This window comes from Myotis nattereri (genome assembly GCF_964212035.1).
Source record: "Myotis nattereri genome assembly, chromosome: 1".
Lineage (NCBI taxonomy): Eukaryota > Metazoa > Chordata > Mammalia > Chiroptera > Vespertilionidae > Myotis > Myotis nattereri.
The window spans coordinates 58,698,526-58,714,965 of record NC_138075.1 but is presented as its reverse complement, the minus strand read 5'-3'; the positions used below and the strand labels follow the sequence as shown (position 1 = coordinate 58,714,965).

Below are 16,440 nucleotides of genomic sequence, written 5' to 3'. Positions count from 1 at the left end.
ACAGATCTGTTTGACTACCTAGTTTTGTCTGAAAACTTTTGATTTAAATCCCCCAGTTGACCTAATGGGTAGATCAGAATTAGGTTGTAGTTTTGGTATAAACTTTGAAAAAAATTTTATGGTGTAACCTTTTAAACTAAGAAAAACATGGTCTGCAAAGGTAATGTCTAAACAAATAATATTCATCCTTTTTCCTTCAAAAAGGACTCAGTTTAAGAAAAGAATCTTAAGCTAAATCTCATTAGGCAAAATAAACCTAAAACTTTAAGTGGGCAGTGAGTCTGATCAGTTTTTAGACCAGAGTTTTAGTCCTTCAATGTGGTTTTACTCAGCCACTTTCATCCTTGCTTATGCAGACATAGGCAGAATTTTTAAAAATCATTTAATTTATTTATTGATTTTAGAGAAAGATGAAAGGAGAGAGAGAGAAACACTGATTTATTGTTCCATGTATTTATGCATTCATTGGTTGATTCTTGTATACACCCTGACTGGGAAGATGCTCCAACCAACTTGGTAGCTTGAATTTACCAGTGGTGATGAAAAGTTAGACAAAGGCTTCTAGGCAAGATTTTAGGAATTTATAAAGTATGTATTAGTTTTCTAAATCTTCTCCTTTAAGTCCATTCTGTTAGTGAAATAGTTATAAAGCAAAACATGCACAACTGTGTGAGACATTACTCTCACTTTATGGGCAGTAGTTGTGTAATAATAATCTAGATAATCTAAACTTTTTCTTAAGTAATCTAAATTAGATGTTTAGTTCCAAATTTGGCCAAGTTCTTAACGATGCAAGAGTTGCATTAATGTGGGCAAGACTGTTAGCTGTTTTTTGTTTGTTTTTTAACATGAAGAACTTCGTTCACATCTATAGAAGAAAAACATTTTCAAAGGGTTCTTAATCTTTTATACTAATAACACTATAAGTAGATAACTGACTTTATATAAAATAATTTCCTTAAGTTCTTAAAAAGATTTAAATAAGCAAGTTTAATTGAATATGTATTTCCTTAAAGATGTCATGAGATATACTAACCTGCTATCAGTTGAAATATGTATAACAACAAAATACTTTCCTGGATAGTTACAACTTGAAACATTGTAGATGATCCATAAATGTTTTCTGAATGAATTTTTAAAATTAATTAGATGTATATATAATATAGAAAATAAACTTTTACATGTCAGTTTTTTAGAGTATTTTAGGTTGCGCTTATATTTTTATAAAAATAGAAAAATATCATTGTATCAAATACATTTATTCCAAATGAGGTCAAACATCTGGCTATTTGGAAGTAGATTTATTCAACATTTGCTTACTCAATGTCCTAGGCCTGTGGTCGGTAAACTGCGGCTCATGAGTCACATGTGGCTCTTTGGCCCCTTGAGTGTGGCTCTTTCACAAAATACCACTTGCGGGCACGCACGTACAGTGCGATTGAAACTTTGTGGCCCATGCGCAGAAGTCGGTATTTTGTGGAAGAGCCACACTCAAGGGGCCAAAGAGCCACATGTGGCTCGCGAGCTGCAGTTTGCCGACCACTGTCCTAGGCTCATGAGAAACATTTTTTATCTAAAAGTTCGGGAACTACCATTCAAATATAAAAGATGCCAGTGCATAGCTGTGTCTACTCAAAAGGGAGATTGCAATGACCTTTACTTAGGTTGGAAACCTGAGTGTTCTAACCAGAAGAGAATCAGAGTGTTGGGTCCTTAGTGATCATTCATAGGTCAGCTTAATTCCTCCAATCAGCATTGAGACCCAACTATGTGTAGACACTAGCTTCAAATTAGGGACTAGAGATGAGATGATAAGTGTAAGTAGGTCCTCAGCAGAGTCCTGGGCAGGAGAGGAGACTATGTGAAGAAAAAGTGCAAAATCAAGCAATTATAACACAGTATGATCCTTTCATTTACACACATATCTTACACCTTCCAGCTAGAGAGAAGAATGCTTTAGGAGGGGAGAAACTTCGGTAGGACATTAGGGAAATATTCTGGTTGCAGCCACATATTAAGCTGCTCTCTTGGTTTTGGAGATGCTTATCTAGGCATGCAGCAGATGCAGGAACTGTTTTCACCATAAGACAGTGACGGCGAACCTATGACACACGTGTCAGAGGTGACACGCGAACTCATTTTTTTGATTGATTTTTCTTTGCTAAATGGCATTTAAATATATAAAATAAATATCAAAAATATAAGTCTTTGTTTTACTATGGTTGCAAATATCAAAAAATTTCTATATGTGACACGGCACCAGAGTTAAGTTAGGGTTTTTCAAAATGCTGACACGCCAAACTCAAAAGGTTCACCATCACTGCCCTAAGAGGAACAGTAAATGCTTTATTGCAATTTAGTATAGAGACAGCCTTTGTGAAGCCAACAACTGGGCTTCTTGCCTGCTGTCTAATCAAGAAGCTGTTGTGTGAAAGGTATTTCACACTAGGTATACACCCTAGAGCAGTTTTTCTCAACCTTCCTAATGCTGCGACCCTTCAATATAGTTCCTCATGTTGTGGTGACCCCCAACCATAAAATTATTTTTGTTGCTACTTCATAACTGTAATTTTGCTACTGTTATGAATCATAATGTAAATATTTGGTATGCTATATGTGTTTTCCGATGGTCGCGACCCACAGGTTGAGAACTGCTGCCCTAGAGAAACCTGCACACACGGATGTTTCCAGCAGCACTATTCACAATAGCCCCAAACTATTAGCCCCAATACACCCCAAATGTCTTTCAACAGTAGAAACAGTAATTAAATATAAGATGTTTGTGTAACTACAACCCATATGAGCTGCAGCTGCAGGCCACCACCAGGATGAATCTTACAAATATAAAACTGAGCAAAAGAAGCAAAATAGAAAAGCAAGTAATGTAGGATTCCATTGCTAAAACATTTAAAATCAGGCAGCACTAAACTATATTGATTGGGGATGTGAAATTAGGTGGTAAGACTGTAAAAAAGCAGGAAGTAATTGTCACCTAACAGAAGCACATTTACCTCTGTGGGGAGAGAGGGTATGATTGAAAAGACACAAGAACCATTTTTGGGAACTCTGCTAACATTCTATTTTTTCTCCTGGAGTGTGATGACATATTTATCTGTGCTCTATTCCATAAAATATTTTCTTAGGGGAGAAAAGAGAATATATTTCTGTGTCCTTTCCCCCATGTCCCCTCTGGGGATCTGGTGCCCAGAGCAGAGAGAGGCTCTGGGGGAGAAGACTCATGTGCAAGTTTGAGGAATGGCTGTGTGTTTTGGGGGAAGGAAGAGCTGCCAGGTGCCGGGAACTGTGAATCCTGCACAGAGATCAGCGAACTCGTGGCATTTCCCCAGAACTGAAGCTTCTAGAGCTCCTAAGTCCTCACCCAGACTCTCATAGCTCTCCCTGGCATGGAGTCACCTGCCTGTGCATCATCTCTATACCCCCCGTCTCCCTCACCTCCCAGAGCCTGATATAGCAGGGACACTCAGTACGTGTGGGCCGAAGAAGCTTAGATTTGAGTCCAAGTTTCATCACTTAGTAGCCATGTAATATCTACCCTCTTTTAGTTTCAGGTTCTTTACCTGCAAAATAGGCAGAAATACACCCACCCCACCAGAGTGCTATAAGGATCACAAGAGAAAATAGGTATGAAGTTGCTTTGTTGTAAACTATAACTTAAACTTAAGGGCTTTGAATCATTGCACCTTCTTAAGCCTCTTTGGCTTTCGCTGACCCTGAGCTTCCCCAAACCTGTAAAATTGAGAACCCAGAGACCAGTGATAAGAGGGAACTGGCCAAAGGAGTTTAGAAGTATTGGTTGGAACTACCCCAGCAAGGCCAATTTCCTCACTTTTCCTTTCCTAACAAGGAACATGGGATCTCAGAGTCTGAGCAGACCTCACATTTGCAAAGGGAAAGCCTGGACCTAGAAGCTCCCTGGCTAGCAAAATGAGCAGCCACGTGGGAAGCAGGACTTCCGGTTGCCCCGCCACACCTGTGCTTTCACTTTCCATGCACCTGGGCATCTGACAGGCCATTTCCCTCTCACCTGTAAAATGGGGAGGTTGAACTTCATGGTTTCTCATTCTTGTCAAAACAGATCGCCTCTCTGGGGCTCAGTGTCCCCTTCTGTCAAATGAAGGTGTTGGACTTATATCTGTGGCTCTCAACCTTGGCTGCTCAGGAAAAATCACTTGGGGAAATTTTTTTTTCAAATATCAGCATGGGGCCCTCACTTCACGTGTGGCTGAGAGCCACAGCATTATGTGATCTGTCAGTGTATGGCAGCGTGGTGTCCGCAGCCCACAGCAGGGGGCAGAATGGGCGGCCACTGAGGCTCCTGACCCATAGCTCCAGGGATGCCACTTCTCATGCTTGCCCCCTAGACCAGTGATGGCGAACCTATAACACGTGTGTCAGGTGGCACGCGAACTCCTTTTTTTGGTTGATTTTTCTTTGCTAAATGGCATTTAAATATATAAAATAAATATCAAAAATATAAGTCTTTGTTTTACTATGGTTGCAACTATCAAAAAATTTCTATATGTGACACGGCACCAGAGTTAAGTTAGGGTTTTCAAAATGCTGACACGCTGAGCTCAAAAGGTTCGCCATCACTGCCCTAGACTGACCTCTTCACTCATGGGGCTGAGGGAGTTCTACCACTACCTGCAGCATAAATATCTGTGTGTGTGTGGGGGGGGGGCGGGGGGGCTAGTTTAAAATGCACCCACCTCACCTCTACTATTCCTGGAATCTGACCTGGGAGCCCACTGGGGAAGAAGTTCAGTGAGAAAGGATTTCAAGTTAAAAACCATGGAAGAATCTTCCCTCAGACCCCATCAGGGAGTAGAGAACAAAATTAAATGTTCTGTTAAATTGGGCATTGAAGTAACCTGAAGTATCAGGCTGAATTAGACAGAGAGACAGGCAGTTCTCTGGAAATTCTTAAAAGAATCCAGACACAGGGCACATTGCACCAGCCCCATACTCCGGCTCTAAATTACTCTGTGTGGAGGCACCCCCATGCTTGGAAGTGTGTAATGACTATGCTCCTGAAATACAGTCTTACTGTATAGCTTATGGAATTGGGGCAGATGCCTGCCACAAGGAATTTTCACTGAAAACTAAAGAACTAATCTGATACTTCTGATTCATTCTGAATTAATCTGATGGTGATGGAGTGGTGGGGGTTTCTATTGAATTTACCTGGTTATTTATATTATACTCTACTTTTGATTGACCCACAGATCTTATTGAAAAATCTATCCGGGTGTGACGTTCAAAGGGAATTGTAGTGGTCCTCATTCTTCCACCTGCCCAGCCCCATCCAGTCCTTATGGTGGTACCATTATCACCCACTCCCCTTAAGAACAAAAGAAAATGAGAGGGGGTTTAAGGGATGGCATGGAGAAGGCCTGGATGAAGCAGAGTGGGAAGGAGAAGGAAAGGAGTACAGAAGGCATTCCAGAGACTTTTCCACCTTCAGAGCAAAATTGGTATGAATTTGAATTCAACAAATAGACATCAACAAAAACCCTTGAATTTTTACCTTGCTCCTCCCAGTCTCAAACTTACCTTAAAGGGTTTGTGCCAAGTCTGCCTTACCAGAGACAACCACAGAGTAGAAGGTATTATCTAATATATTTTAAAATGCTTTCATTTAAAATGTACAGATAATTGATATAAAAATTTTCACCTGACTCTTCATTTGCCAATGTTGCTGTGGGGTTCAGCCATCTCCCCAGGTTTGCTCTGTGTCTTTTATAAAATTTTCTTTATCCTCATGGACCAAAAGCCCAAGTAAATAATCTTAGATACAAAACTAAATGATAACTTACCTGGGATTGAGGATGTGTCCTCATAATTCCACACCAAAAAGAGAAAGCCAGTGAGCAGCAGGATGGGCATGGTGGCAACAGGAACGGCTTCGGGCACTACTGCGCTGGTGATGTTATAATGCACCGGGTTCAGCATTTCCAGAATCATCCTGTGTTCCTCGATCTCAAGGGAGGCACGTTAAAGTCCTGTGGAAATCAAAGGGGCCGAAAAATTAGAGAATCCCCCAAGAGGTACAGCTAGGACTCCTGTCCCTTGAGAAGATGCTGTAGTGCAGAGAGCTGCACTTCGTTTTATAACGCGATTAGACACTTAGACAAGACAAATTTGACCTGTGGGTACAAGTCAAAACAAGCAAGCCCAAGAGAGATCTTTTGGCTTGACATGCAGCATTTCTGACCTTGATAGTCTCAGGTTCATTTAGACGCTTGGTCTGATAGAACCTTATCATTTTGCCCTTGAGTGGATAGAGTGACTGAATTCCCAATTGAGAGCCAGATTTCTTACCAAAATACAAGAAAATGAAGCTTATTCCAGAGGTGGAGTCATTCTGTGACTTCATCAGCAGATTTTGTATAGGCAATCTTTTACCCTTGCAGCCAAATCACTTAAAAAAAAAAAAAAAAAAAAGCAATCCCCAGCACCCTTCCTTGCTCAAAATTACTTTCCCTAAAGAATAAGCTTCTCTAGCAAGAATGTGTTTCTTGGTCATCAGTGAGGCATTCTCAGAGCCCCCCATTAGATTGTATATTGAATTCAAGTTGACTCACTCAGGACAAGTGAGGCTTAAAACCTTTTGCATCACAAGCTGATTTAAGCAATGCCTGTGGGGCCAATGTCCGAGGTAATAGGAAAGAAGAATGGGAGAGGGAGAATAAAGGAAAGGAGAAAGAACAGGAATGGGAAGAAGGAAGAATAGAAAGGACAGACAGAGTAGAATGCCACCAGTGATAGGCTCAGGTGCCACTCAACAACCTTGCTCCTCACAGCAGCTAACCTCCTGTGTAAGACGATTTTCAGTTTGATTTGCTGGTTCTGTTTTTCAACAACATAATGTTGAGTCTGTCTTTACAATAAGGTTTTCTGATATCTATACTCTCAAGAGAGAGTTTCAGAGATGCTGATTTGTTGAAGATACCTAGATTGAATAGATTTGTAGGGGGAGGAAAGAGCAACCATTCAATGCAGTTCCCCAGGGCCTGATGACTAAGGTTTACCTTCCTTTAGAAAGTGCCTGAAGTTTCTAGGACTTGTAATGGCTCTGAAACAGATTTTGGCTGGGTTTTATCTAGTAATAAGGTGCTAGATTCTTAGCCAGGGCTTCTAATTGGATTTCAGGGGCTCTGTGAACTCCCTGAAATGCTGCATAAAATGCTGTATCTGCTCATCTGCCCTTTTCAGAGGGAAAGAATCCAGACCTCTTATCACATTCTTAAAGACTGTGTACTTAAAATTCTCCCAAGATCCATGAGATCTTAATCATCCAACCAAAGACCCATTTCTAGCAACTGCATTCAATTGCTTGATTCAGTCTATTTTCCCACTTTTTAAATAATCATTAACTGTTAAGTGCAAGGCACTAAAAATACCTGTACATGTATTGAAAAGTGTGTGTGTGTGTGTAAAGTTGAGACTGGAATTTAGCAATGTTTCTGTAACTATCTGGTTCCTTTGTTAATGAGTAGGCGCTGCTTTGCACAGGTTGAGTTTTTTGGTTTTTAATTTCCAGAATGGAATTTGATATTCTGAGTAAGCTCCTGTGACTTTCTAGCAGGACCCTCCAGATTTCTATTCATATTGATGAAACCTGAAACCAGTGTTAACAGCATAAGTGGAGAAAGTGATTGTGACAAAAAGGAGGATGATGTCACAGAGGAAGTGATGCTGGCAGAAAACTTCACATTGAAGGAACTCTCAGATATTTCACAACATTGAAAACACAAGGGATAAAATATTGGAAGCTGATGCAAATTTATAAAGGAGTATGGCAGTTCACTGAGGTGTTCATCAAGGTATGCTCCCTTGGTATCCTAAGTTATACAAAGAAGGCATGACCTTTTCAAATACTCTTGATATGTGTGCTTTTTAAACAAAGAAAGAAAACTCTAAGAATTGCAGTGTTTCTAATGTTTTAAATTACAGTGTATTAAATATTAGTTTTACTTTTTTTTCATTTTCCTATACATTTAAAGCCTACAGTAAGAGTTTTTAATGTTTCAGCAAAAATGTGGAGGATCACAGCAGTGATTTTTCTCTCTTGGTTTTGAAGATAGCTTTGGCGCAGTTTCAGCTTGCATGGTCGCTTTTACAATCTCACATCGTGTGAGGTGAGGATTGCCTTGATGTCTAAATTTTTAGTGGGGCTAAGAAGCTCAGTTTCTCATCTTCCTAAAAAGTTCATCAAGACGACTCAGAAAGTACTGTTTAAAGACCTGACAGGCTAAGATTTTTTAAATTGATCTTTTAGATAGAGAAGGAGGGGGGGGGGGAGAGAGAGAGAGAGAGAGAGAGGCATCAATTTGTTGTTTCAGTTATTCATTGGTTGCCTCTTGTATGTGCCCTGACCAGAGATCGAACCCATAACCTTGGTGTATCAGGACTGTGCTCTAACCAATTTAGCTACTCAACCAGGGCAGGATGAGAATTTTTTTTTTTAATGCTAACAAAGCATTTTGCTATATGTCAGGCACTTTACAAATATTAAGCCATTCATCCTCACTACAGTCATAAGAGCTAAGTGTGTGGATCCCCATTTTACAGGTGATGAAACTGAGGCATAGTCCTAGGGCACCCAACTTGTTTGTGGCAGAACTGAGATTGGCGTTCATATAGTCTGTCTCTAGAGCCCATGCTCGCTCTCTCTTTTTTTTTAAGAAAAAAATATATATATATAATTTCAGGAATGGAGAGGGAGAGATAGAAACATCAATGATGAGAGAGAATCATTGATCAGCTGCTTCCTGCATGCCCTCACTGAGGATTGAGCCCATAACCCTGGCATATGCCCTGACCGGAATCAACCTCCTGGTTCATAGGTAGACGCTCAATCACTGAGTCACACTGGCGGGGCCAGAGTCCATGCTTTTAATCATGCCATTTTGTTGCCTATTATGGGATCATTCGGTTTCTATATTCAGGGACTTTTTAATCATTTATGTTCATTCCTAGGCTATTCAGAATGACTCCCTTTAAAGAAATAAGCTTTATAGACCTCAGAAAAAGATTGTCTTCTCCTTGTGTATTGGTTTTCCTGTTTGGTAGGACATTCTGATAGGCCACACAGACAGTTACACGGAGGCCTTTCAGTGGTGGTACCAGAACTTCATAGAGGTTGCTTTACATGTCTTAGGTGCCAGAAATACTCTCCCCTCACCTCCATGCATATGTATATATATAATTTATACACACACACACACAGGCATTTATTTGCAGGGTGGTCTCTGCTCTCTACTTGCTGGGGCATCCCACAATGATCCTGACACCAAGTAGGGGCTCTGGCCACCTAATGAACCAGACCTGTGCTCCTGCGCTGCATGGAGCTGCAGGTATCCTAACACCTTCACCTAATGCCTCACCGACGTCAGGGCAAGGAAATGCTAGTGCTATACCCAGAGTCCCCAGTCTGAGTGGGCCAAAGGCCCTTAGAGAGAGAGCAGATTCTGTATGTCCTGGTGACCTTGGAATCAGGACACACCATGGACCCACAGTGCCAAGAGGGGCTCCCAGGTGCCCTGATATAGCCCTGACCTTCTGCAGAGTAGGGAGGCAGGCTCCAACCTTGCAGAAGTACTGCCTAACCTGGCCAGACACTTCTAAATCCTACCCTGCAGAATGGGGGCCACCTGTCCAGCAGGGAGATGACCTGACCACTTTGGATGTCAAGCCTGCCTTCCCTCTCATTCTCTCCAGCACACCTGGTTTGTCCTTTATGTCCCCACTCCCAGAGAAATGAGACTCTGCCACCTGCTGCATCTCCTGATTTGGGTATCCACAAAGGGTTGCCTCCTGGGGCTGCTGTTAGGAGAGAGACAGATGACCTCAGCCACCCAGGGCTGACCAGGTCTTGGAGTCAGAGGTAGAGATTCTTACTGAACAGTTTCCAAGGCTAGAGAGTATCCTGTCCCAGGGAGGGGCTGCTGAGTGGGGCTGAGGGCCTGGAGGGATAAGAGTGGGGGAGAATGAGCATGATTCTAAGCAGAAAGAATGATCAGCAAAGAACAGAAAGAAGGCTGGCGACCCAGGGCTCAGAGAGTGAGGGAGTGGGGTTTACTGGGGATGGAGATAGTGATAGGGAACACCTGTGCAAAGCCTTTGTAGGCACATTAAAGATATTAGAATTTGTCCTAAGAGAAATGAAGAAACACTGAAGGGCTTTAAGGAGGGGGTCAACTGTTTCCATTTCCTTTCCAACCATTTCTTCTTTTTAAAACTCCTGGCATTTGCTTCAACTACACTCATAATACCAGTCACTCAGAGGTTACATATGACCTTCCTACTTCCCAGTCCACTCCTTTTTACCTTCACCTTTGTTGTTCTTGATCTCACCCTGTGCCATTGGACCCCTTGCGCCATTCCTCCTTCTTGAATCCTTTTGTTTACACTTACTATGATAGGCTTTTCCTTTTCTCCCATTGTTCCTTCTTGTTCCTCTGTACCCTGTGGGCCCCAGACTAAGTGCTTTGCTTCACACTCTGAGAGCTCATTACTTTTTCTGACTCCAGTTCTTACTGCTGTTTCCTTCTTGGCCCTGTCCTCTCTCTTTAGCTCCATATCCGAAGCCCCAAATGCCTAGTGAACATCACCACTTAGATGTCTCACCATCATTCCACACTTATGTCTAATACCAAATTCATCAACTCCCTCCTAAACTCGTCTCACTACAACCTTTTTATACATTGGTTTCGTAGTCATTCAACTTCAAAATCTTTTCACTTACCCCTTAACTTTCCTACCCACATCCCTCATCCCAGTCTAACCATGCCCAGTCCCAAAGTTCTAAGGATATTCCATAAAAATGTATTGTCTTTGACTCAAGGAACTTTCCTGAACTTCCTTTACTCCTGGGTCCATATCCTAATTTTTATAATGGACCTTAACCCTACCATCTGCTTGGTTTATGATCAAAGCATATTCTTAGGGGTCAATTGAAGTCAGATTCACATCTGCTTTCTAGATTCTTGCCAAAAATTAGCTTCAACTCTCTAATCCAACTGTTTTTAAAAGCCTTTGTGAAAATCTGTTGGGGCCCAACTGGCATAGCTCAGAGGTTGAGCATTAATCTATGAACCAGGAGGTCTTGGGTTTGATTCCCAGTCAGGATATGTACCAGGGTTGCGGTCTCCATCCCCGGTTGGGGTGTGCAGGAGGCAGCCAATCAATGATTCTCATCATTGATGTTTCTATATCTCTCTCTCCTTCTCCTTTCCTCTCTGAAATCAATAAAAAATATATTTAAAAAATCTATTGGGGATTCTTGGTAGACCCTCCACTCTGAGAAGTCCCAAGATCTGATGCCCTCAAGGGCTACACAGGTGACACAAGTGAGGTGAACAGACTTGTAGCACATTATAGAGCATAGCCCTCTTCTCAAAGTATCAGGCATGATGCCAAACAAAACATCTCTCCATGGGTCCAGTCTAGACCCCAGCCCATTCACAGCCTTTACTTAGTATCTAAATCAATTGACATGACTCAAGGAACTGCACTTAGACCTAGTTGTGTCCTATCTGAAATGCCTTTGCTTAGCCAGGCTTTGGTGCCAGGCCATAAGCTAACTCTGAGTGACTTTATAAGATTAGCCATCCATACTGTTTTATCTAAAGAGATGTTTTCAGGATAATAAAATCATTTATATTTATCCTTTGGAATTAAATGTATTTTTTTATGTTTCCTCAAATCCCTGACATATAAGTGGAGCATTAATTCTTAAAAAGTAATGTCTTTCTGTTTCCTCTCCTAAAAGGTGAGTTCCTCAAAGCAAGGGATACATGTCTGTCTCCTTCAAGCCCGTATCCTACTCCTAGAACAGCATCCAGACCTTGGCACATGGTTGCTACAAACCTGTTGCCTGAGTTTTCATTGTTTCTGCCTTTGTCCAGATTTCACTTTCTATTGTAACTCCCTGACCCCTTTCCTCTCAGGCCTTCCCTTTCAGTTCATTCTGTACACCACCACCAGATAGTTTTTCAACTCAGTTTTTTTTTTTTTTTTTATCACATCAATCCTCTGCTAAAAACTCTCTGTGCTTCCAGTCGATTACAGGCTTCAAAATTCATCCTCATCGAGCCTTATTTCTTGGCTCTCTGTACCCAGACTCTGACTCCTCACTGACCCACAGACATCCTACCTGGGAGTTCTTCTCATATCCCTCCAGCTTAGCTGGTTCTGCCCACAGGTCTCCTGGAAAAGGTCTGTATCTTCCTTCCCTGAGCCTTCTTTTACCTGATATGAATACCCCTCCTTACCTTCCGTTTGATGTGGGATATTCTTTTTTTTTCCCCCAACTGTTAAGTCACTCTATAACTCAGAGTCCTGGAGAATTTCATTAAACATTTACTAAGGACCCTGACTGAGTAAGGTGATAGATTCAGGAACGAGAGGCATAAGTTCCAAGGAAGGTGTTATGTACCAGGACTCTTAGGATGGCAGGCAGAGCTGCCCATGAACTGCTACACCAAGGAAACATGGATTAGCAGAAGTTGAAAGACACTTCGAGATCTAATACAGCGGTTCTCAACCTGTGGGTCGCGACCCCTTTGGCGGTTGAACGACCCTTTCACGGGTCGCCTAAGACCATCCTGCATGTCAGATATTTACATTACGATTCATAACAGTAGCAGCATTACAGTTATGAAGTAGCAACGAACATAATTTTATGGTTGGGTCACAACATGAGGAACTGTATTTAAAGGGCCAGAAGGTTGAGAACCACTGTTCTAATAGTATAGTTCTCTTCCTTGAAAAATGCACCAACTACATGAGGTCCAGGCAAGTAAGATCAGTTTCAGTGGCCACTTAAAAGTGGGAAGAGTTTACCCTTGTGCACATTCTGCGATCTGGTTTCCATGCCCTGGCACTGGGGTACTGACACTGGAGGTTCTAGTCATTCTTCCTGGAAAGCGTCCAACTGAGTCACTGGAATTTTCCTATTCTGAAGCAGGCGACATACGAATCAAAAAAGGAAACCTGGAGGGATAAACGTTGTGTGGTTGGCGTGGACTTCTCTTCGAGGCCCTGCGAGATGACCTCAGCCACTAGCATTCCAATCACATAGGGAAGACTATTGACAGTACATAAAGGCAAGTTACCCTCACAGGTAAATGTACAAGCCACATTTCACATGAGCATGCAGACCCAGAGCTCTGGGGCATCAGGCAGGGCTGGGACTTTTGTACTCATCTTTGAGGTCTCACGACTTCAATGCATGTTTGAACTTTTCTTTGCAATAGTTTACCGGCCAGCCACCAGCAGGCCTGGCTGGCCTATAAAAGCTTTCATTTTTGCCCCTTTGAGGGTGCCTTCTTGTCCCTCGGATACCTAATCCATTGTCTTCTGATGGTATTTGATATCCTCTCCAATGAGAGTTTGCTTTAAAGTATAAAACAAATCATCAATGAAAAGTCTTCTAGACCTTGATCACTTTCAGGACATGAGTCAAGGGGTGGGGGTGCCGAAGATTGTGGGACCAGAGTTCTACCAGGGGGCCCTCAGATGCTGTTGTGAAGGGACTGCATGACACCCACCCTGAGCCTGTCTTGTCGAGGAGGCAGAAAGGGCAAGGCTGGGTATCATTCCTGTAGCAAGTCATTTCTCTAAGAGATTTCCCACCCCTTCACTTTTTTTATTTTGGTATTTTATGTTGAATTTACTCCTGGCCTATAAGTTTTTGTTTCTTTAGTATTTTCTGGGATATCTTTTTCTTCTGTGCAACTCCTCTTCTGGTTTAGGGACAATCTGCTCTTTTTCAGTAACAATCATCTCAGTGTGGCAGAGAGAGCTCATGGGTGGATTAACCCACCCATGCTCTGTAAAGTTCTATGCTGAATCTTGGGAGCTTTGATCAGCTGGATGTGTTCAATGACCAGAGAATCAACATCTAACCCCTTAAGTCAGCATTGCTCTCTGCATTTTTAAGCATGTGCAGCAAAAATTCAGTACTCTTTTTCTGCCAACCCTTTGTCCAGCCCCACTATTTGGCCTGGGCACACCTCCCAACTCCACCATTGTAATGACAGAATGGTACACATTGCTTCTGTAGAGTGACATCCTTCAGATACGTGGCTTTTTGGATATGTATACCCTTGATGTCCTGAGAATTTTTGCAAGTGTTCTTAAAGTGAACATGAAGATTTGAACCTCTTGATTTGTATGATTTTGTGGGGTTTTCTGGGTCAAGTGAATAGTGAACTATTTTCAGAGGTCACTTCTGAATACTTTCAGGAAGAGCTCCCACCCCTTCACTTTCAGTTCAGTTTTGCAAGACCTAACGTGTTGTCTCATTGTGAAACAGATAAGACAGAAGAATTTTTCAGTCCAATTTTGGCTTTTAACCTGAGGGAAAATGCAGAAGTGACAGTGTCACAGGAGCAGGATTTGGGGCCAGGGGCCTGAGTTCAAGTCTCAGCTTGTGGCTAACCAGCCAGCCACGTGACCTCATTCACTTCCCAAGCCTCCTTGAGCCCTGGCTGACAAGTGAATTCTACCTCAGGACACTGAGGTATGGATTAAAGTGAAAGTTTCAGAGTTATGTACCAGTGCTGCTTGCTGTCGTTCCTCAGGCTTATGGTTTCTGTGGCACATGGAATGATATGACCCTGTGACACTGGAAACAATGACAGGTCCCCAAGTGGGGCTGCTTAGGGCATCCCTGATGCCACCAGCCAGAGAGGCCACTAAATCTCTTTCTTGTGGTAAGATCCAGAGTCATTCCTGAGCCTTGGTGTCCAAGATATTATCATGCTGAGATCCCAAGAGGCCTTGTTTTCGGCTCACTTTCATTTTGTAAGGGCTATAACAAACCAGTCCTGTAGGGAAAACACTCAGCTGCCTCTGCAATGGGATGTCTTCATCAGTACCACACCATAAATTCCTCCATGGCAAAGACATCTCGTTGATCTGTAGCCCCTATGAAGGCTACCATGAGTGCCTGGAACCTGTAAATGCTCAGTAAATGTTGGCAAATGAACAGGGTTAGCAGGTTAAGTTTTTTTTTTTTAGGGCTGAGGTCATTAAAGAATGACGCATTCACATAATCCTAGAGGAATGTTTCCTTATTCTGTGATTCCAACTGCCAGCTTTCAGCAATGCAGCAGCCCCTATCCACCACCCAAACAGTCAGATAAGAGCAGCATTTCTGCCCTTTTCTGGTGAGCTTATCTGTTGTTTAATGAACAAGCTGTGAGGCCACAGAGATGGCCTAGAGCAAGGCCAGTCTCTGGCAAGGCAGCCAATGGCTGACCCCAAGTGCTAGGCTTATTTAACCTCTCTGGACCTCCTTTATCTATAAAACAAGGGGGCTGGGCCATATGAGCTCTTCTAGCTCTGTGTCTGATGTCCAACATTTTTACCCTTTATCTTATCTTCTCCTCCAGAAACTCCCGAGTACTTTTGCCCTGCTTCATCTTCGTTCATTGTCTCTTTCTATACCCAGTGCCTTTGGGCCCCAGTCCCAGAGCTAACCTGGGATAACAGGGAACCCAGGGTGCAAACGGCCAACTTTGGCCATTTTCTCAAGTTCTTCTCATTCTCTCTAGAGTAGCGGTTCTCAACCTGTGGGTTGCGACCCCTTTGAGGGTCGAACGACCCTTTCACAGGGGTCGCCTAAGACCATCGGTAAACACATATATAATTACATATTGTTTTTGGGATTAATCACTATGCTTTAATTATGTTCAATTTGTAACAATGAAAATACATCCTGCATATCAGATATTTACATTACGATTCATAACAGTAGCAAAATTATAGTTATGAAGTAGCAACGAAAATAATTTTATGGTTGGGGGTCACCACAAAATGAGGAACTGTATTAAAGGTTCGCGGCATTAGGAAGGTTGAGAACCACTGCTCTTGAGCCTTGGACCCATTCTGAGAATCTAAAGAAAACCATGGAACAGCACCCTGGAGAGATACACTCAGAAATCAAGTGCAATGCTTTGAATATAATTTGGGTTCTGGATCCCCCTAAGACCCACCCACCCACTTTAAATGAACAATTTGGGTTAAGTTCCTTTCTTTATCTTCCACATCAGGTTCCCAATGCCCCAGAGGCTCTTTCTATATCAAAACCACCTTCAGTAACCAGTGAACTATGGTGTCCATTTTATAAGTGAATGGAATTTTCTTTGGGCATTTTACATTTCACCTGGACCCTGAATATGGGTGAAGATTTAATAAGGTGATAGATTATGCAGCCAATGGAACCAAGGAGAAAGATTTAAGGGGAGAGTAAGGATCATGTCTGATAACCTGAAGTCCCATCTGTGGCCTACCTTACACTGACACTCTCCATGGCCACACTTTAGCCCTCAGTGGGCAGTAAGGCTCATTGGATCTCTGGGCTTCCGCCATGGAGAGTCCCATCTCATTGAGAGTATACATGTGCAG

At 42.3% G+C, this 16,440-nt stretch overlaps 1 protein-coding gene and 1 pseudogene across 2 annotated transcripts in view; both read right to left on the bottom strand.

Annotated features, from left to right (window-relative positions):
- The window catches only part of CYP19A1 (cytochrome P450 family 19 subfamily A member 1), a gene marked incomplete at its 3' end in the record, with an annotated part of 33,052 nt that extends 27,046 nt beyond the window's left edge, over positions 1-6,006 (bottom strand). The window contains exon 1 of the mRNA XM_081094144.1: positions 5,838-6,006. Coding sequence (XP_080950270.1) covers positions 5,838-5,985 — 148 coding nt within the window. The 5' untranslated portion in view covers positions 5,986-6,006. The remainder of the gene's footprint in view (positions 1-5,837) is intronic.
- A 7,588-nt stretch (positions 6,007-13,594) lies between these two features.
- Positions 13,595-15,465, bottom strand: LOC308518691 (large ribosomal subunit protein uL22-like; annotated as a pseudogene). Its single transcript has 2 exons — positions 15,402-15,465; positions 13,595-14,241 (listed from the first exon to the last, which is right to left on the bottom strand). The product of its transcript is annotated as a large ribosomal subunit protein uL22-like (transcript).
- Positions 15,466-16,440: the final 975 nt, after the last annotated feature.